Here is a 22,523-nt window from a genome sequence, read left to right as displayed (position 1 = left end):
TTACACACCAAGTACCAAGCGGTTTACCCATAGCCCTTACTAACTGTAACCCTAACAAGAGTGCATCCTGAATAATTGTTTCCTGTTTTCTATTTCATACAGCCAAGCAGCATATCCAGAAGCAGTAGAAGATTACGTCTTGCCGATTGTTACCAATCGAAATCTTGAAAATCCTAGCATGTGAACCATACTAACCAATTCATCATTCACAATAGAAGTCCTCCTGCGTCAATTGAAGTTGTCAAATACGCAATTCAGGACACTTGGATTAAAATAAGCTGACGATACTATACAATAAAGTACCACAAAAGTTTGATTGTGTCATCTGAAGATACCAGTCCATTCATTCACATCAGATTATTCAACTTTTATAAAGCTTTGAGTCATCAACTTAAAAAGTTCTACTAGTACTACTATCCTGCCATCGTAGTTCATCACCAGTTATAAATTGAAAACATAGATCAACAGCTTGTCATGTGACTTTTTTTATGTGCTTCATATACTCAAGAAACCAATGAACTTTTGAGCAAAGCATCCAGATCAAATATGTCTGAACAGTGAACTCTGATCAGTACTTCAACAAGATTAGTCATTCGTCATAAAGATCTGTTCATGCCCTCAATGTCAACATTCCTGAAATTGCCAAGTACGTAGATTTGGATTTAATTCCTTTGTTATCGATTGATCAAAATATTGATCATATTGAACCGTCTTGGAAAAAAAGGCAGTCTTCAAGCAAAATTCAAATAAGCAAATCTAATTATTTTCTTTGATTAGAATTAACTCTTGCCACTGGAAGTTAATAACAATTTTGATATAAAACCCCCAAAGTGAACAATTGGATCTGCCAGCACGTAGGCAGTCATCTAAATCACCATTGGAATTTTGAATCGGATGTTGAGTAAAAATACAACATAGCAGTCATCAGACAAACCAGCAGAAGCCAGCAGACAGCGCTCAGTAACACAAGAAACCTGAAAAGAAACAAGCATCAAAAATGGCAAACCAAGGCGACGACTGCTACTTTTTCTACTATTCCACTTGTGCAAAGGTGAGTCTATTATTATTAATGATAAAAAATAGTGTAGCGAGGTTTTCTTTTACTATAATATACAGATGCTTGCTTGCTTACATGGCCTTCTTAGGGGGACATTTTGCTTGTTTCCCATATTTTGGCTGCAACATGACAGTTGATGCTGGTTCCCCTTTGATATATGCAGAGATACCACTTTTCCTTTAAAACTTCATTTAACTCTTTGAATGTCCTTGGAATTGGGTTTTATTATGCAATAAAAAAGACTACTAAACCTATGGTTTGGTGCTTATGGTGCAATAATCTCAAAAAGCATGAAAAGGCGAATGTTGTTGATATTGTATATTCCCATTGATTTAGACAATACAGTGCATGAAGCATCCATGGAGTAATTAAGAATCCCATTAAAATGGCAGCCAATTCAGTTTGTGTCTTGAGGACCAGACAGAACATTGGAGGGTAAAGGAACTAATAGATGTAAGTTCGCTGCCGAGGTGATAACATTCATGATAACTCGGTATTAACTAACTGTAACCAATGTTTTTTCAGGGAGCCATGTGTCCATTCCGTCACTGTGAGGCAGCACTTGGAAACGAGACCGTATGCAGCTTATGGAGAGAGGGGCGGTGTTACAGACAAGTGTGCCAATTCAGACACATGGAATCCAATGTAAGTTATTCAATGGTAGAACACTTTGTTAAAAAACCCGGAGATTCTGAAACTGAATATTAGAAAGAGTATTTACGGGATTTGAATCAACAGCATTGTTACATTGTTGAGCTCCACTTTCTCTTTCAGCTGAAAAGTATTACTTCTCACCATTTCGCATTCATTAATTATTTTGCTGCAATTTGTAAAATATTATTTATCCTTATAGTTTGTGCTAGAGAAGCAGGAGAAACATAATCTGGAATTTTGGACTTGAGTGGTAATATTTTTCTTTCCAATGGACTAATCCATACGAAATCTATACTCCCTCTGAGGAAGTCTTTGGAATTCCAACCAAATTTGCAGCAGGTTAAATAATTGCAGATCCAACTGGCAATAATTACCAGCTGTATTGAGCAGAAGGTGTAATTGGAATTTCAGTTGGTAGTATAAATTACACTGTAATCTTCTAACCCCCTGGACACTACTGGTCATCTGACAGCATTTCTGATTGGTTGATAACTTCAAATGCTCATTTCAATTGCCAATTATGACTAGGCTTTGAACTACAGTAAAACCTCATTATAACGAAATCGGATACAAGAAGAACCCTGTTATAAAGAAGTATTTTTCCAGAACCAAGATACAAAATTCTTTTGTTATTTATTGTTTTTACAACCCTGATATAACAAAATTTGGATATAAAGAACTAATTTCTCTGTCCCTGACAACTTCGTTATAATGAGTTTCCACTGTATTTATGGTCAAACTTTGCATTTGCAGATGATCTTATTAATACCCTCCTTGATTGGTTCAAACCTGGACACAATATTCATTTCGGCCAATCAGTAGGTAGTTCTCATGGGGTTAATAGAATACCCTAATGTCATTATGTTTCCTTGAAAACTCAGTATAAGAGTCCTGGTTCAGAGTACCATGTTCAATTCCCAAATGATATTTTTTGTCGTTTACCAGCTAAGGGGAAATTTTGCTGTAAAAGTCTTTGTTACATATCTGTCTTGTGTGATTTGTGTTCGTTTGTCATTTCATTGATTTGAAATTAAATTAAAAAGTTGCTAAGTTTTGTCTATATTTTTTTGACTTGACAGAAAAATCGTAACGTGATAGATTGTTTTTGGGAGAGTCAGCCGATGGGATGCCTGAAACCTCACTGCCCGTTCCGCCATTTGAAACCTCGCAGTACAGACTTGGAGGGGCAGAGCTCTACTGCGCCACTTAACACTGGTAACGTGAATGAAATGCAAATATCTTTAGTTTAAAGCTCTCACCAATTCCAGAGTTCCCGCCCGTCCTTGACCTACCTGGGTCAAAATTCACGGGTCAAAGTACCCAAAAAATGCAACAAAAAAAAAGTTATAGGCCCAGAGAAATACTGCTACTTAAAAAAAATTGCTAATTTTTTTTCAAAGTTGGTGGATAAAGTTGTACATTAAGATTACTTTTGCATCTATTGAACAGTTAGCTATGTGTCCCTGCCTGTGCAATAGAAGCAAAAGTAATTAAAATGTACAACTTTATCCAACTTTGAAAAAAAAATAGCATTTTTTTGTAGCAGTATTCTCTGGTTTCCAACCTGGAACAAGTAATTTAGGGCCTATAACTTCTTCTTTTTACAATTTTTGTTAAAATGCTTATAAAATTTTTGATTCCCGCTCGAAAATTCAATCGGGTACCCAAGTACATAATTACCCGTTTTAATTAATATTGAATGGCTTCTTAAGGGGGTACTACACCCATGTAGTAAATTTGTGACTATTTTTGCATTTTTCTCAAAAAATAATTACACACTGGTAACAAAAGTTATGTATATTATTGGGGCAAGGAATCCAATTACTACACTGAAATTTCAGTGACTCAAGACAAGCGGTTCAGTATAATATGATAGGAAACGAGGTACATCCTAGCGGTACCTTATTTCTGATCATAATAATAAAACCGCTTGTCTTGGGTCACTGAAATTCCAGTGTAGTAATTGATTCCTTGCCCTATAATATACATAACTTTTGTTACCACTGTGCCAGTTATAAAAATTCCCACACACATACCACTTTTAAAATGCACTCAAAGTCCTTATTCCATATTTGAAAAATATGATCCCCAATTTGTACTTACTTTATTGATAAAAGTTTAAATATCCACATGACAAATTCAGCTGTACATGTCCATTGTATATGTTCACAACATGACCCAAAATCAGACCTTAGACACATGCACAAGGCCTTGATAGCACTGCCATGTAGTCAATAGCTCAATTCATGCTGAACAAGAGACTGGTTGAGAGTCCACATGTTCATTCACCCATGCACCTGCACATGTTATAGCACATGCTTCAACTGCTGATGTGTCATCAACCTCATAGTCACAGTCTCTGTTCTGTGGGGTATTGGTAGAATAACACATGTCTTTATGAAAGGTCAAAAGTTAGGGATTGTTTTGTCAGACATTTTGAGAGCTAGATTTGATCAACACCATTTGAAGCATGGTGTAGCTTACAAGCAGGACACATAATTTCAGGATATTGACTACAAATTTGGACCAATAAATTTCCAGAGACATAATACAACCAAGGAAGCTTATTTCAAAGATGTTTAGGGCAACAGTGACATGGTAAGTGAAATAGTTAGGGAAGAATACTTTGGTGTACATTTGAAATGTAATTCTGGTCTTTGTACATGGACTTCATGTCTCCCTATTCCACACATATAACCTTAATCTCCCACACAGGAGTGTGAATTTCAAATGGGGTTACCTGAATGGGTGACTCCATTTGAAATTACACCTTGTGGGAGATTATATCATATCTTCCATAGGGGGGTGTATGGATTTCAATGCCCCTATGGAAGACATGACTTAATCTCCCACACAGGGAGTGTGAATTTCAAATGGGGTTACCTGAATGGTGACTCCTTTTGAAATCCATACACCCTGTGTGGGAGATTAAGGTCATATCTTCCATAGGGGGTGTATGGATTTCAAATGGAATAGCCTAATATTTGTTAGCACATACCACGACTAAGGATATTTCCTGGAGACAAGAATTTTTTTTATTTTACCGCTCAGCAAAATACTGGTATAGATAATAAAAAATATTGAATGGCTTCTTTTCGTGTGATACAAGTTGTGCTTGTATAACATTTTTGTAACATTACAAGATATTCCTTCACAAAAGTAATAGTTATGGTTATAGCTGCATTATATTGCGCTTCACAACAACTCCTGGAGATCCAATCCACTGGGTGGATGATTAGTTGTGCTGTGCATTATTAATCCCTGTAATATTTATTTCTAGTAACCCTTCGATATTTACTTTTGCACTAGTATAGGGAAATGTTAAATATTACTTCTATAATTGAAGACTTAATAAAAAAGACTAGTTTGCGTCTGACGTCAGGGCAACGGCGCAGTGTGATTGATTGCTGACCTGCGCAGTACGGCATTTTTGGTCTGGTTGACAGGACGTCAGACACAAAGTAGTCTTTTTAATTCGGTCTTCAGTTATAGTCATAGTATGCTGAATGTTTCAGTTTCAAATTGCAGACTTGAAAGATGTTTAAGACTATAGTAAGTGCACAAATTTTCTTCTGTATGCTGTTTGTTGTGTTGATGTTTTAGTAATATTTTCTTAAATCTTGAAGGCCTAACAGCTGTATCATCAATCGACAAGCCCCTCCCGCCAGCACCACCCTTGCCCGTACCTACGACCACCGCCAGCGTGACCCAGTACTCGGGTGCAGGGGATGCATCCAGTATCTTCCAAGGTTATGGGTCAGAGGTCATGACCCCATCACCTCCAATACCAACACCGACAATTGCTCCTGTGATAGTCAAGCCTGAAGACAGTGAAGGTGAGCTCATGTGTTGTTGTTTTGTGTTGTTGTTGTTTTTTTGTAGAAATTAATAACAAACATGAGTGAATTGTTGTGATAGTTTCCAAGCATTTTGTCGTTTTGACATAAAAATAATACTTCTACTTATTCAGTTTCATGTATACTGGATGAAAAGTAATAAGTTTGATTAGTTATTCCAAGTAGGTCATGCTGCAGCAATGCTCACAAACCAAAGTACCCATCTCTTTTTCCTTGGCATTTAGACCAGACTCAACTGAAATATCTTGTTGTGTGTGTGTGTGTGGGGGGGGGGGGTCGACACTCCTTCTGCACAACTTGTCTGAAAGTACTATATATGCCGATAGGCATTTATACACTTGGGTGCGTGTGCACCCCCCCAATTTGCAAAAGTATACAAAAAATTCAAAAATGTCAGCTTTTTAAAGCTTTTTTCATCAAAAGAGGGCCAAATTTGGGGAAGAAAGTCCACTTTTTACAAAATTGCCCCTCCCCCCTTGGTAAAAAGTCCACTTTTTCAAAATCAGCACCCCCACAAAAAATCTGGCTACGGGCCTGTCCAAGTGCACAACATGATGGCACTGCAGCTGGGGTTCATAAATTGGAGCCTATGCTGCCACCACACCTTGTCCTCCTGAATTTGGTCTACCAACTGCCAAGATGGACAACTCGCAAAAGCTATGTAAAGCACAGGCATGAGAATTTTCAGTTTAAAAACTGAATTCAGTTTTTTTTATAGTCAAAATTTCCGCAACTTTATTTAATTTCAGCCCGTTTTTGGTACTTTTTGCCCAATTTCACGCGCATTTTCAGTTTTTTCAGTTTTTTGTAGAAAAGTGCAGTCTCATGCCTGAAAGCAGTTATGCAGATGTTGTTTATGTTCATAGTACTTGTCATTATTTTATTTTGCATTCACAGATGACAATGAGGAGAGTAGCATAGATGGGTCACCTGTACGACGTCGCATTGCTTCCCCACTAAAACCTATCAGAATACCAGCTACCTCAGGTATACTATATCCAGAGTTTATAATGTGAGAAATTGGAAGCATATTTCCTATACTTGAGAGAAAGTTGCTAGTTTGAAACAACTTTGAAGTGCAAATTCAAAAATTCATATTGCCCAAAAGTTGGAATTGATTTTCAGTGCCAGGAATATAGCAAATCTTAGATATACTGGGTTAAATGTCAGAAATATAAAATGTTCTTCTTATCCTTAGAGAAATTGTTCATGTTGAAAGAAATTAAATATTAAAATATACATATTGCCCAAACCAGGCACTGATTTTCATTGCAAAGAATACCAGCTATTCTCAAGTATACAGGGTTTATGTTTATAGAAAACAACTTGGAGAAATTTGTTAGATTGCAAGAAAGTAAAAATTCATATTGCCCAAACTTACTATTAACTGCCCAGGCAGCTAAATATATCTTACGGATTTTATCAGCATCATGATGGTAAGGTTCATTTTTGCTACTGCTGCATTCATGAATGTTTTACATGCTTAGGGGTAAGATAATGTCAATACTTAGGCTAGGAAACCACACTTGTTATACTTGTTTTTAGAGGTGCATTTCAGTCCTCGCTAATACTTATTCAATAGGATGCTTCCCTGAGTCCGCTCTCTTATCAAACAACTTTACTGTGGCTCTCTAATAATCATGCCCTTTTTTATCATCATTATTTTCTCCCAAGTGAAATTACCTCCGGTAAAATGACATGCGTCAAGATGGAGGCATTACATCCGACTAGGAATTTAGACATAGCAAAGATAAATTCCTAGTTGTATTACAATCTGTTCATGTGAAGTATTTTTTATCTCTGTAAGTGTTTATTTTTACTAAATATAATTCTACCAATTTTGAAATACAAAGCTCTGTCACTAGGTATCAAAGAGATCCGACAGAGGAAAGCCTTGTCTCAGCCAACGGTATCGAGTAGTATGCCTCGACCGGGAACATCATCCATCTTATCAAGACGATTTGCACAGCAGACTACAGCTACAGATGAAATGGAGGAGTCAGAGCCTACAGTAGTTGTGCAGTCAAGACGAATCGTTGCCAGGGCAGAAGGTATGCAGGAGTAACTTACAATAGTGGTCATCACTGTCCATCCATTACCCTAACCTTAATCTCTTAATCCTAGCCTTAATTACTGGTAAATGGTTCATCTGTAATTAAGCTGCTGCACTCATTAGTGAAAACATGCATGTTATTCCTGTTGGCTCAGAATTCCAATTTTTTGTCCACTATAAAAAAAAATGTCGCAGCCTGTCCAACATCATCAGATAAAAAAAACAGCCTAAGTTGCAAGTCTTGATGTTTAGCGTAGCCCAGTGTGACCACAGTAAAACATCCATGCATAATTGCATGCAAATACAAAGATACAGTCTATACACCATCTCACTTTGCTTTATGTAGCATGCATATGGCAACTGAGCAGACCGATGCAGTGAAACTCACAAGTTAAAATTGTTGGTGATTGTGGTGAGAAAGGGTTGTTTCTTTACAAAACTAAAGCATGTTGCATTGCAATTGTTGTCGGGATAAAACTCATGTCTGAACATTAAAAACACGACACGGCTACTACTAGGTATTGAAGTCAATGCTAGCAGTCAAGTTAACTCAATCGATAAAGCGTTCGACTATGGTGCGAGAGGTTGCGGATTAGAACCCTGGCGGTGGTTAGTACGCTCTCGTGTAAAAAATTGAGTTGGCTTGAAATCCCCTGGACAAGGAACGTACTACTAATTGTTCGTTGTAACCCGTACAAAACTCGGGGAGCTGATCCTGGCTGCGAAGGTCTATTGTGGAATGTCTAGGGTGTGCACTTCCCTGTATTATTGTTTAATGGTTTATGGAATGATGTGGGGGTGTAGTGGTTAGCGACAACCTGTAAAATGTGCTGAGGCTTGTGGATCAACATCTAGGTGTTGTGCCTGTGCGTAGCACACTGCACATTAGTCTATAAATCACTGCACTTTTTTTAATGCTGTTAAATTGCACACCTTTCTGAATTCAGTAGCGAAACTGAAAGTTGATAACGATTTGATGGAACCTCCCATGGGTATTTCTCTCAAAGACATGGGATGCACCAAATAGCATCTCAAATAGTCTATTAAAAATGGAATTAAAGAAAGAAAAAGCAACATCAATTATAAGTCCTGTCATTTGATTAATATTTTATTCTTAATCTGCAGATAATACTCAAATGGAGCAGATGCCAAGTGCAGGAGGACAAAATGTCAGCGACACCAGGAGAACAAACATCTTACAGAGGCTTGGTAAACCTGGTGGTAACCAGCAACAAGGAGTAGGTGGGAGACTTGCTGCAAGGAGACAAATGCCATCTGCAGGGGGAGATAACCAGGGAGGAGACGACAGCAGTCTGGAAGGTAAGGTCACATTCAAACGAAGACTTAAAAAGTATTTCGTCACTGGGCGGGAAAACTTCATATGTACTTTTGGCCCTTGAACATGGATAAAGCCTTGTAGGTGTAGACTTGATGTTGAAGAGGTTGCTTTATCCATGTTCAAGGGCCAAAAGTACATGCAGGAAACGATTCATAGTTACTTTTGGCACTTGAAAATTGATAAAGCCTTGTAGGTGTAGACTTTATATTGACTGATTTGCTTCATCCATGTTCAAGGGCAAAAAGTACATATGAGGTTTTTCCCGCTCAGTGACGTTATCTTGAATCGACATGATCAAGACAAGACAAAAGAGTATGCTGCTGTATCGTAAACATGATAAGCAGCGTGTGAAATAGTTAGTAATTATTCGTAGTGCATATGCAATAAGAGTTTGCTGATGATCTGCTTACTATTTGCGCCAACATGCGCAATAATTTTCTTGATGTTTATTGTAAATAATCCACATACAGGTATGAGGGTGAAGCTTTTGGCCGATATGAGGAAGGGAAAACTGATGCAAAGACTGGGAGGCGCACAAACGCAGCAGGAGAGGATGCAGGAAACGAAGGAAGATGCACATGGCAATGAAAGTGGACACTTGCAGAATGTCAGGGTGAAGAGGTTAGCCGATATAAGGCGGGAGAAGATGCAGCAACGTCTTGGAAGACCACAGTCTCCAGCTTCTGAAGAACAGATGGAGGAAGAGCATGATGCTGGATCAGAGAATGTCAGAGTGAAAAGTTTAGCCGATATTAGGCGGGAAAAGTTGCAGCAACGTCTTGGAAGATCACAGTCTCCAGCTTCTGAAGAACAGATGGAGGAAGATCATGATGCTGGATCAAAGAATGTCAGAGTGAAGAGTTTAGCCGATATTCGCCGGGAAAAGTTGCAGCAACGTCTGGGAAGACCACAGTCTCCAGCTTCTGAGGAACAGATGGAGGAAGAGCATGATGCTGGATCAAAGAATGTCAGGGTGAAGAGATTAGCGGATATTCGTCGGGAGAAGATGCAACAACGTCTGGGAAGACCCAACTCTCCAGCTGTGGATGAACAGATGGAGGAAGAACATGATGCTGATTTGCAGAAAGTGAAGGTAAGATGGAAGTGATATGAATCTAATAGGTTATGTCTTAAGGTGGTACTACACCCCTGGCCAATTTTGTGCCTATTTTTTACATTTTTCGCAAAAATTATAGTGCATTGGTGATAAGTAAGATATATATATTATAGGGGCAATGACTACAACTACTTCGCTGAAAATTTAACAACTCAAGGCAAGTAGTTATTGATTTATTGATCAAATATTGGTTTTCCCTCATTTTTGACTAACTTCACAACTGTTGTCTGTGTTGAAATAAAAATTTCAGTGCAGTAGTTGTAGTCCTTGCCCCTATAATATACATATCTTACTTGTCCCCAATGCGCTATAATTTTTGAGAAAAATGCAAAAATAGGCACAAAATTGAGCAGGGGTGTAGTACCCCCTTAAACAATAGATTTAAGTAGGTAATGCCATGGGCCAATGCATCCTGCCTTTCAATATTGATTGCTCGCTACAATAGGTAATTGTATATAGGAAAGAATGAACAGATAACCAACCTGTGTTGTAATTAAACTAGACAGTATACAAATGAAATCCCAGCTGGACTGATGGCCTAATGGATAAGGCATCCGGCTATAGTATTCTGCAAATTCCTTCAGCGGTGTCAGTCTGCTCTTTCTGATTATCATGTAAAAAGAACTAGGTCACACGATGTTATGCAGCTTAACCAGCGAATGAGGTGCCGATGTGATGATGACATGATAGCCAATCAGAACCCTGCTTCTGTGTTTACGCCATAAACAGCGCTAAATCGGCAGATCGCTGAAGAACCTTGCTGAAAACTATAGTAAACTGAAGGTTGTGGGTTTGAGTCATGGGCATGCACCGCATTTGTTTAGTTGGGTTGTGCCAGGCCTGTTGTCCAAATTCGGCATGTCGACCAGTTTTGGTTGGCTCTTCAACAACTCTGAAATGTAAAGTAACCATATCAAGATGTGTTTGGCTCTCAACACAAATTATTTTGGAATTATTTTGGCTCTCGTATAAATGAGAACCCCGGTCTCTGGCAATAGATTGATGGTCATTTGTCAATCAGATACATGCACAGAATTTTACAAGCCTGGGAGACAAGATGTGGAGTTCCCCGACTTACGGCCCTGGTATAATCCGACATCTTTGCTATGTCTAATTTTACTGTACTGATTCTTAATGCTATATACTGAATATCTACTTGTAGGTGAAAACATTGGACGACATCAGGAGGGAAAAACTGATGCAGCGTCTTGGCAACAGAGCTCTGAAGAGGAAGACGGATGACAATGCCCCTGGGGATGGAGTGATGAAGACATCTCAGGAGACCAAGAGAGGGAGGCTGATGGGAAGGTTGGGAGGAAGAATGGAACAGAAAAAGTCAGAAGAAATAAAGACAGAAGAGGAGACGACAGAAGATAATTTTGACCCAAATAAAGTACAGGTACGTTTAGAGTTTGTGATTTGTTGTTGCAAGAGCATGAAAAATGTGAAAATCAATCCAAATCAAAGCAATCTTTGAATTCTCGGTATTCATAATCTGTTGCGCCACCTTTCGACTTAGCAAAATCAGCCGAAAATCACAGTGCATCATGGGTATTTGTCGACATCCAAACCCGCTTGCTATTGCGAATTGCACGTAAATGTTGGTAAAGTGATCGGAATTGTCAAATTTTAGCGAGATATTTCTTTGATTTTTATTTCATTTTCAACCATGGTCAATACGTGTGGTGCAGCCGAGTGTTATTCTCATACGAATAAACTTAAAAACCTGGGAAAGTAGCCTTGGATGAAGGATATAAGATGGGTGAATAACAGAAGATGTCGACGGAAGTGACCCTTTCAGGCCTATATCGCTTAGTCGATAGATGGGGCAATTTATTTTGAATACCGCAAATTATAATTGATGGTTAACTTTAACAAGTGATCCCTGGCATTCATTAGGATTATTTCTATGATTTATGCAAAACGATATATTGTGATAAATGAAAAATGAGATTTAGATTTAGGATTAAATTTTAGGGCTGGAAAGTATTGGGAGTCTGTAAGGTATTCCAGATTATACCTAATTATTTTGTTGTTTTATTTTAGGTGAAGTCCTTGTCAGAAATTAGAAGGGGCAAGTTGATGCAGAGGTTAGGTAAACCATCTTCCCAAGAGGAAGAGGAGGAGGAGAAGGATGACCCGGTGGTAAAACAAGGACATCAACTACTTAGGAAATTTGTGGGGCTTGCAGCAAGACAACAACAGAAAGGTGAGCTTATGAGAAATTAATATTTCTCTCGTCCTGTACTTGTTTATTTGGAGTGCTCAGAATGTTACGCATAACTTACCTACTATGTTGCTTGTAAGGTCTGTGGTGAACTTTCTCAGTGACTTCAAAATTATGCTCACATGCTGGTTTTGTGAATCAGTGTGGTAGCCAGCATTTTGACACTGACAGAGAGTCAATACGACAAATGTATGGACTGCCAAAGATACCGATAAGTTTCTTGAAACACAAGTCGCAAAATAAAATTCAACCTGTTTGAGAAAATGATGAGCACAAATTAAAAAAAAATTCTCAGCAGTTAATCACCATGGTACAAGTCATCTTTTTTCATAAGAAACAGTATTAAACCTTCTTTTCATCATCAGAGTACTCTTTCCCGAAATTGTGCTTTTCCAATTGAAATCCATACACACCCTATATGGAAGACATGATCTTACTCTCTCACAGAGGGAGTGTAGAATTTAAATGGAGTCACTCATTCAGGTAACCCCGTTTGAAATTCTCAATCCCTGTGAAGAAAATTAAGATCATAGGGGTGTAAGGATTTTTACCTGGAGTAGCCCAATTACTGCAAGATCTCATGACAGTTTTTGATATGTAGTCAAAGGTCATTTGAGGTCACTTAAGGTCCACTTGTCAAATTTGCTGAAAATGAAAAAAAGGGTTTTGCAAAAATAATGTTTCACATAAATATTTGCTATGTGTAGTGTTCACTACCCATATCTTCGGAGGACCTATTTGGGACCGCCATCCTTATTTTTTACATGCACTGCTGCTATTCCTTAAAAGTTTTAAAGACAGCATTTGCATTATTTCCATTTGATTTTAAAATAGGTGCTGATGTAGCAGTGAAATCTCTTGCCCAGATACGAGCCGAGAAAGCGGCTAAACAAACCGAAGAAGAACCACTAACCAGGCCTGCATCGGAAGATGACGGTGAAAAGAAATCAGTCAAGAGCCTAGCGGAAATCAGAGCAGCAAGATTCAAGAAGTCTGAAGGGGATGCGAGGATCAAAAGTCTAGCTGAAATACGGGCAGAAAAAGCTGCCAAGCAAGGGTCTGTACAGTCGATAGCTGTGAAAAGTCTAGCGGAAATACGGTCAGAGAAGATAGCGGAAAGGAGGGGGAAACAGGAAGAAGAGGAGGAGGAAGAGGAAGATAGCTCGTCCACTAGAGTTGTAGCGTCTCGTCTAGGAAGAAAAAGACAGGAAAGAGCCATATATAAGCCACCATCTGCAGGAAGTCAAAGTAAGCCAATAGAACTAAGTTAGTTGGATTTTTTGATTGACCATCAATGCTTGGTTGAGACTTATTATATATTCAATCAATTTATTGACTGTTGTTAATTGTGATAATACGTGAATCTTTGCATGTAATGATATTGATCATTGCAAATTTATCATCAGTTTTGATTAATTAGTTGATAGTTCATTAATAACAAGCATCGAAGCAGGATCGGGACGGTTGATCCAAAGATTGTACAGATTTTGTTGTGGTTCCTAAATATAATAAGAACATTTAAATTTTGTCTGTATGTAAGGAGAACTTGTATACCGTATTTGTTAAATTTACGGCCAATGCTCCTATAAGCGCTCACCCAGTGACTTTACTACACATGGTCCTCCATGGATCCATCTACATAATGATCCTCCGTTTTTATGTTCAGGATCCAACCACACATGTATCAAAGATGGAACATTAAATCGATATTTTTAGGCCATTTTGTATGTATGCAATTATGTACGCAATATAAAAAATAAGTGCCCACCCAAAACAAATACGGTACTTCATTTTAGCAAGTTTCAGATTCAGGTACAAAAAGCAGCAGAGGTAGAATTGAAATAAATGAAAAGACAATACCATTGTGTGAAAGGAGTAATAATAGTCAATCTGATATTCTATTGTTCCTAGGTGTCACAAGTGGCTTGAAAGGACGATTGGGGAAAATCGAAAGAACCGGGGGTAACAACGAGGACAACAATAAGGTAAGGATCTGATGAACAAATAAATAGATAGGATTTGATGAACATTGAAATTTTGTTAAAGGTGAAAACAGCACATCAGGGGCCAAGTTCTCGTACAAAGTTTTATCTTGGACAGGGTGTATGTAACACCCGCCATGTACTGCATGGCTTTGTTGTCATTGTGTGGAAATTCATTGTATACTTGTGACCAAGGCCACTCGGCAGATGAGAATACAGTTTTTACTCTATTAAGCGCCACATGGGCATGATATTTATTACAGCAATAATTCCCCCCAAAAATGTTAGGTAAGTTTAAAAATTATGTCTATATGACGAACTGTGAACTTAGGATTAACAACTTCCGGTTCACTTCAAGCCTTGATGTTTTCTTGCTGCAAATTGATGCTGGGACACATATTTAGCAGAAGTGCTATTTAAGAACAAGGATGTGTATTGTATTTGATCTAAATAGTTACCCCCTTAATTTATTTTCCATGGAAAAACCAAGCATTATTCAGATTTATTGATTTTCCCTTACAGGATACTGGTTCACCAGGCAAGGAGTCTCTTGCTTCTAGACTCCAGCGCAAGACAATATCATTTCTACCCACACGTGAGGAAGCCAGCGGTGACAAGATTGCAGTGAGGAGTCTACTAGAAATTAGGAGGGAGAAGAGACTGCAGCAGAAACAAGAAGAAAAGACATCGGAGGCCCCTGGTGGGGCTGTAACTAAGAGTGTAGGGGATATTAGGCGTGAAAAGAGACTGCGAGAGAAAGATGATGATAGTGAGGAGGATGATGATACGCCTTTTGATCCTAGTAAGATCAAGGTGAAAAGTTTAGCGGAGATTAGACGAGAAAAAAGGCCTACTAATGCAGACAGAACTTCTGGTCCAAGCAGTATTGTTATAAAAAGTTTAGCAGATATAAGAAAAGAGAAACAATTGCAAGAACAAATGAGTGCTGACAAATCTCAAGAATCGGTCGTTCCGATTAAAAGACTCGCTGAGAACAGGCAAGCGAAAATTCAACCACCGGATGAAGTGAAGAAATCTCCTAGTGCAGCTCAGAAAAAGGCTCTCACCGATGCTGAGAGAAGAGAGAGACGTGCCAAGATATGGCGCCGAGAATTGCAGCCGGAAAATCCTGCCCCGTCCCCTGCTGTAAAATTAGTAGATAGTAATATTGGTGCTAAGGGAACTGTTAAGAGGACTGCAGATAGTTCTTTGTTTGGTTTGAAAGTGAAATCTCTTGATGAGATCAGGAAGGAGAAACAGAAATCTGTGGATGAAGGTGATGATGGGAGGAAAGAGGAAGAGGAACCATTATCAAAGCCAGGTAAGAATAATGGAACTTGGTTCAGTAACTTTGTATGTAAAAGTGTAAAGCAATTGCAAGTCATCAACACTCACTTTTTTATTTTTTTATTTCGGGGAAACCTTTCAACGTCATCAGCATCTTAATTATTTACTTTGATTTGATCCTACTTTATATCAGTGTCTTCATGAAGCATTTGGGCTATTTGGTTTCCAGTTGAAATCCATATTCCCCCTATGGAAGACATGACCTCAATCTAATTTCAAATGGATTTGCCCATTTAGGTAACCCTATTTGAAATCCACACTCTGTGTTTGGAAGGGTAAGGTCATATGTTCCGCAGGGAGTGAGTGGATTTCGACTAGAATAGCCCATTATGATGTTCTTCAGGGTCCATGTTTATCCACTTATATGTTAGGATGGGCAAATTTTCAACTGGTCTAGTTAACTATGAGTTACTTAGTACTCCCGGTTAATGGTATACTAACAATATTTTTCTTTCGCTCTGGAAGAAAATCCAACCTGATCCAGTTTTATATCAGATTCCAATTTTTATCTCCCGGATTTGCAAGACAAATGCAATACCATTTTAATACACTCAAATTGTAATTAAACACCCGGGCAAGTGATGATTGTTCACAGCTTGCTGGATCCATTGTCAACGGGCAAGCGCCACATTAAAGCCATATTACATTTTGAGGTAGAGATGGCTGCAAAACCCATCTGGTGGTCCCAACTGGCGTTTGGGTTTTGAAGCTACCCTATAACAATTATATTTATTTATTTTGTGTTGTGGTTGTTTACCTTGCAGCTAAAATTGTGAGGGCAGCTCCTGCAGCTAGCTCCAGTGGTTTACAAGGTCTACCAATCAGGAGACAGCTAAAAGTTGCTGGTGTAAATAGAGAACAGCCCGAGCCATTATCATTATCGTCGTCGTCATCTTCACCATCAGGGTAAGAGAATAATGGTTGTTAAAGGTATAAATCCCCCCTGCCACCAAATAATAATAATTAACAAAATAGCTGAATATGGTCATATACACAATCACATATCTGCAAATAACTCCATAACAATTAAATATATATTGGTTTTAGAAGGTTCGTGATGCCCTATGCCTGGTTCAACTGAGATTTTTTGCGAGATCGCTGTCCTGGGCCTGAAGTAAGTAGCTTCTTATGGGGAAGTTACACTCTTGTTTGGCTGGCCAGGTTCACTACAGGGATTACGACACAAGTGTGCATCCTTACTGCTGTGAGAGGGAAACTCTATTTCTGTCACAGGAGCATGTGGCTTTGGCCCTGGTTATATTTGGCTTAGGTTGACCATGCTAACTGCCCAAGTCACTCTATTGTTGTGTTGCATGTAAAATTAGCCTTGAAATGGACAGATCTTTTGTTGACATACTTAAGCTGAATAGGATCTTGGAATAGTGATTATGATTATTCTTCTAATACCGGATACTCATTTGCAGAGATACCCATCTGAACCCAGGTTCAGCCCACAATAGATTCATCACTCGCTTCACCAACATCATGAGGCTTGCGTACCAACTGGAATTACCTGTAACATGATCTAATAACAACCTGCCCACATATTTTCAGCATTTCTGAAAGTTGTCCTCAACAGCACATTTCATAAGATTGCCCTCTTATCTGGTACCTGTTGATTTATTTTAATTTCAAAACTTGATTTGCTTTGCTTATAGTATTTCTACAGCTAAGGCGTCTACAGAATTTCCAGCATCAACCGTACCAGACAGCAGTACCACTCAAGTAGCCATTACACCACATTCCATCACTCAGTCTACATCAACAGCAACTATAATGGATAGTTTACCAACAGCAGGAGTTCTCAGCAATGTGACAGCAACAACAGCTGCTGTAGAGCAATCAGCATCAACAGCGGCTGTAGAGCCACCAGCAGCAAGTATGTCATCATCAGCAGCTGTGGTATCATCCAGTGCAGAGATTCAGGTTAGTATTTTGGACTGATTAGTCAACTTTTGAAGACCTTTGAGTTTGATGAAAGTGAAGATAACAAGACTCCCTTAAAGGTGATATCAGTGATCCCTGCCAAAGCCAAAAACAAAACCCTGTTAGAATATCTTAAAAGTGAAGGATAAATGTACAGAAATATCCTTGATTTTTTTTTGTTATGTGGAAATTGGCAAAATGGAAAAAAAAGAGCCATTCTATAGCATGTTACTGTAAGTGTTCATACAGTACAGACAAGCATCCAGCATTGTCTAAATTCAATTTTTATACCTATTGATTTAGGAATTGAATTAGGAAATGAATATATTAATCTCAATACATATTTCATGTTTTGCGCATATTTATTAGAACATCGGTTTGTAACCATGTCAGTGGTAAATGATAAAAATTCAAATACTTCCAGATCCATATTTTCTTGACAGAAACTGAAATATGGTTTGATAAAACAGGTATCACAGATCATGACATTATTTTTTTACCCATGTCCAAGCTGTACAAGAAGAAAGTGATTTTTTTTCATTCAATTTCATTGAACTAAGTCAACTAACCATATCTATTATACATTGTGTATGTTTTGTTTATAGCAGAAACAATCAACTCAGGAACCAGTTTCTACACATCAAAATGTCTCCAACATCCCTCAAGTTGATGTGCAGCCTCAGGTTGAGACGACAACACAGGAAGTTGGACATGGGTAAGCTAGGAGAAAGGATTGTAAAGAACTTGTCATCTGAAGAACTTGATACTTTAAACTTAGCATTGTGAATGTTTAGTTTAAGCTTCATGGTGAGGAATCAAGACAACTTTGAAAACCACACCCTGTTGAGGAAGATTAGGGAATTCCAACCAAAATTTGGAATAATTCTGGTACACCCTGCGCACAAGTAAAACCCTAAACCCTAACCTTAACCCTAAAACACAGGGTGCGCACGGTAGACCAGAATTGTACTTATAACACATGGTGTGCCAGGTAAACCAGAATTGTACCAAATATTTTTATAGCCATTCCAAATCCAACAGATTTTGTCTACAAATATTGGTAAAGGTGTGGAATGTAGGTAGGCTTATATTATTGAATGCAACATATAATGTCATTATAATTGGCAGTTGGCACTTCAATACTGAACAATTCTGATTTTAGAATCTACGAGTTAAAAATCGACTATGGACATTGCATTTTAAAACGGGACTTTGAACGGGCAAAGTCCCTAACACATGCACTGTCAATCATACTTGTTTATCAATCCAATTTAACCGCAAGCAAATACAAGACACACTCATGTACTTACTGAGAGTTCAATGTTCCCGCCAACACAAAGGCCGCATAGTTGTGTACCATGTAGTTATTATGGTAATGGCAGGTGCCCGGAGGATTTAAACCATAACAAGATTACATCATGGCCAATTTTAGTTAGGCCAGAAATTGGCCTAACTCTCCATAGAGTCCCGTGTTAAAAAATGTTAACCGCAAGTCAAAGTCAGTAGTCCACTTGGGAAGCTAACAAACAGAGGGGGTACGGTAACTGAAAAGATCATTTGTGAAAATCTATCAATTGTGCACACATTAATTAAATAAGAGTTTTAAGCTTAAATACAATATCCAGAGTATGCACAATGGGCAAGTGGACTACGGAGTAGTCTAGTACATGTAGCAGCCAATTTGTGTAAATACCAACATTTTCTAGTTTCCAGCTGTATTTCACATAAAGCAAGCATAAAAAAAACCTGACTGGAATGTATAGTAACTAGAATGGGGAATCTTCCACATGAAGGGAAAGATTTCTGGTGGAACGGACTCTTTGTGTCAAAGTCAGACAGTATTGGTTACTGGTTGCAGAGGTCTACCTACTTCTTAAAAAAGGAAAGAGTGGATTTTTGTAATAAAATGCAATTAATTTGTCCCATGTTCTAGAATAATGATCCATACAAATTTTTGTAACTTTTTTCGTACAGATCAACTCCAGAAGCAGAGAGTACCGCCGCAGCAGCCCCCCCACGCCCTCGCTCAGAGCGCTTGAGTAGCATCTCCGATGAATGGGACAACCTCCTTGAAGACCTTGGAGGAGAGACCAAGAAATCAAATGCGGCTGCGGATGACTTTGGTGAAGATGATCTTCTCTTGGAGCTGGATGAACTCATCAACAGCTAATTTCACAAAACACTCTTATTTTCTTCAATTGTAAAACCGCAAATCTAAAGCTTGCGTTTTGAAAAAGCGGGTTGCCTATACATTGCTCTACTGTTGATGTTTTAGGAGAGCCTTTTAAGGAGAAAATGAAGACGTCATAATAGACGATGTCAGTCACATGAGTTTGTATTCAATTGTTCACAAAAATAGCCTTTAAAATCTCACCAAATTTGACTCTTGTATTTTTCTTCAAATAACATACCGATTTTATGAAGATGAAAACTTAAAAGTCACTTGAAATGAACAACAAATTTAGTCAGCAAAGTTTAAAAATGTAATCCCAAAATGAGTTTACAATTTATGCATTTGCAATGGATGGCAGCAACTTTGGTACAGCTCATGTATCCCACAATACATCATGATCTAGTATTTCTGGCATCGTCTATTGTATTATTATCTGTCAGCAGCATTATAAGGAGTTCATTTTAATATCAGGGCTCAAGGTAGGGTGTGAGTTTTGAAAAATATTAGCTGGGCTACATATAGCTCTCCTGATGATGTTAGGGGAGCTATCTGAGGAGAGCTGGTCTTCATGAAGACATTTCAAATTGTGTATTGTACTTGTTAGTAGCATCAAGTAGAGCTGTGAATTTCACTCCTGATGAGTTTGAAATTAGCCCTCTGGGAGAGCCATAAATTGCTCTCCTTATTGAAGCCCTGCAGGTCATATCATTGGAGAATCACAAATCATTTCATAGCGCTTGTCGATAACGAGAACACAAGAAGCTTCACATCCTGACAGTGCTTAGGCAAGTTGTAATGACCCGTAAACCATGGATCATTATTCATTATGTTGAAATCCTATCAGGAAATAATTGACAAGATCACGTGCAAAATACAATATGTCCAAAGGCTAGTGTATTTTTGTATTAATGATCTGCGTGTTACCAAAGGCTTCAACATAAAAAGTTCCAAGTTCTGAGATATTTTCTCAAAATATCAAGAGCTATGGTAAGAACCACTGAACCAATAATATGCTTGTTTGTACTCATTTTAATTCATTTTTCATGCCGATTCTAAATATGGAAACAAACATTTACAATTCTGAAATTTTGGAATTAAAAAAAAAATTGGAACTTGTTGACTCCAGTCGACCCCTACTTGGAGAGAGTTAATGTTGTTATTATTTTATGTAATGAGGTACCTTTGTAATCGCATATTATTGTAAAGCACAAGTGTACATGTATATGTGGTATTCAAAATGTCTAACAAAAAAAAAAGATACGCTAAATTACAAAATAGTATTATCAACAGCAATAGCAATGTTGACCAAAAATTTTTTAAATAACAGATAAGATGGTACATTGTGTAAGCCTATATCACATTTTGCAAAACTTGTCAATTGTACTACACAAATCCTGATGCACCTGAGAGTAGCTTCTGTATGTACATTTTGCTCACAGGCAGCAGAGGATATTGATGCTTTTATATACTGATATTGTCATATTGATGGGTTTGTTGTTACAATGTATATTCCATGTGTGGTGCAGTCTATGCTATTTTTGTATCCATTCCATTTAGAGTGCACTGAACAAACAAAAAAGGAGAAAAAGATGTTAACATAAAATTGTAAATTCTTTAGAGTTATGCAGCATAGTATTTTTGTAATTTGAATGTCTTGGTGCACAGTGTGAGATACGAGTGTGCACAGTACACACAGATAATACATATTGATGAAAAGTTTTTGGGAATAGTAGAACTTTCATTTGTTATTCAAACTTCACAGGAATTTCATGCATGTTTATATAATTGCCATTTAATTTTTGAACCTTGAATTTTCAAATCACAAAAAATGAGAGGAAAATAAACAAATCAGTATTTATCGATATTAAATGTCGGATATATTGATTTTCTGACATTGAAGGTGCTTAGTGAGGGTTGCTAAACTAGTCATTAATTTAAGGGAACCTTAATGATAGAATCTTATACTTGGGATTGCATTTTAAATATGTGATGTGATCACTTACAAGGAGTCTTCTGAAGTCTCAAGGGCGATACAATATTTTCATCTCTTGTTTTTTGTTTTTTTTTTACTTTATGTTGAAAATCCTATAGAAGTTTGACATGTATATCACATATCACTTTTATATTGCTGAAACAAGATTTAAAAAAAGTGGAGAATAAAAAGATAGTAAAATTTATAAAATGAAAAAAAAAAATTCTCATATTTTACTATTTTATTGACACCAGTGTCATTTGGTGTGATCATATCACATATTACATATATGGGCATAACAAAATAACAATATTGTACTTTTTAGTCTTTGTTTTATTGCTGTATAGATAAGCATAATTCTATTTTAAGTTCTAGTTATATTAAAATTCAGAACAGAGAAGTAAAACTGTTTTGTTTAATGATGTGAAAACCCAAACAGTTTGGTTAATGATCATTTCAAAAAAAGTTAAGCACCAACCCCCCCCCCCAAAAAAAACCCCCAAATAGATGGAGATCATATTTTAATACTGTTAAACTTGAAGAAAGGCTGTCTATTAAAAATGTAGTCACTTAAACTAGTAAATGAACTATGTTTTCAGTAACTTCTTTATTTTATACTTAACTGGTCTGATATTTTACTACGACATATTTCATTGTTTCCAATGTATAATTCTCTGTCATGTCACAGGGCAACATAATCGGTCTTGCTTGGCAAACGTGTGACATTAGACATTGGTATTGTATTGACAGGCAACCGTACGTGTGATCACAACATTAGGCCTGATAGGATCTCTGTCAAAATCAATCTGATCAAGCATT

General features: G+C 37.7%; 1 protein-coding gene across 4 annotated transcripts in view; it reads left to right on the top strand.

Annotated features, from left to right (window-relative positions):
• LOC140168619 (uncharacterized) overlaps window positions 1-22,080 on the top strand; it is a 367,911-nt gene extending 345,831 nt beyond the window's left edge. For 2 of the 4 annotated variants that reach the window (XM_072192024.1, XM_072192023.1), the window contains 17 exons: window positions 103-1,051; window positions 1,583-1,702; window positions 2,791-2,926; window positions 5,338-5,547; window positions 6,466-6,555; window positions 7,422-7,619; window positions 8,747-8,941; window positions 9,431-10,053; window positions 11,240-11,476; window positions 12,124-12,286; window positions 13,139-13,552; window positions 14,216-14,289; window positions 14,809-15,607; window positions 16,398-16,539; window positions 17,292-17,559; window positions 18,165-18,274; window positions 19,534-22,080. In XM_072192024.1, the coding sequence (XP_072048125.1) occupies window positions 998-1,051; window positions 1,583-1,702; window positions 2,791-2,926; window positions 5,338-5,547; window positions 6,466-6,555; window positions 7,422-7,619; window positions 8,747-8,941; window positions 9,431-10,053; window positions 11,240-11,476; window positions 12,124-12,286; window positions 13,139-13,552; window positions 14,216-14,289; window positions 14,809-15,607; window positions 16,398-16,539; window positions 17,292-17,559; window positions 18,165-18,274; window positions 19,534-19,729 (4,029 nt within the window). In that variant the 5' untranslated portion in view covers window positions 103-997 and the 3' untranslated portion in view covers window positions 19,730-22,080. The remainder of the gene's footprint in view (window positions 1-102; window positions 1,052-1,582; window positions 1,703-2,790; window positions 2,927-5,337; window positions 5,548-6,465; window positions 6,556-7,421; window positions 7,620-8,746; window positions 8,942-9,430; window positions 10,054-11,239; window positions 11,477-12,123; window positions 12,287-13,138; window positions 13,553-14,215; window positions 14,290-14,808; window positions 15,608-16,397; window positions 16,540-17,291; window positions 17,560-18,164; window positions 18,275-19,533) is intronic. The other 2 variants (XM_072192025.1, XM_072192026.1) reach the window with 2 other exon arrangements.
• Window positions 22,081-22,523: the final 443 nt, after the last annotated feature.

Source organism: Amphiura filiformis, chromosome 13, assembly GCF_039555335.1.
Source record: "Amphiura filiformis chromosome 13, Afil_fr2py, whole genome shotgun sequence".
NCBI classification, from domain to species: domain Eukaryota; kingdom Metazoa; phylum Echinodermata; class Ophiuroidea; order Amphilepidida; family Amphiuridae; genus Amphiura; species Amphiura filiformis.
Note: the sequence above shows the minus strand (reverse complement) of the source record. Positions and strands in the feature narration are given on the sequence as shown.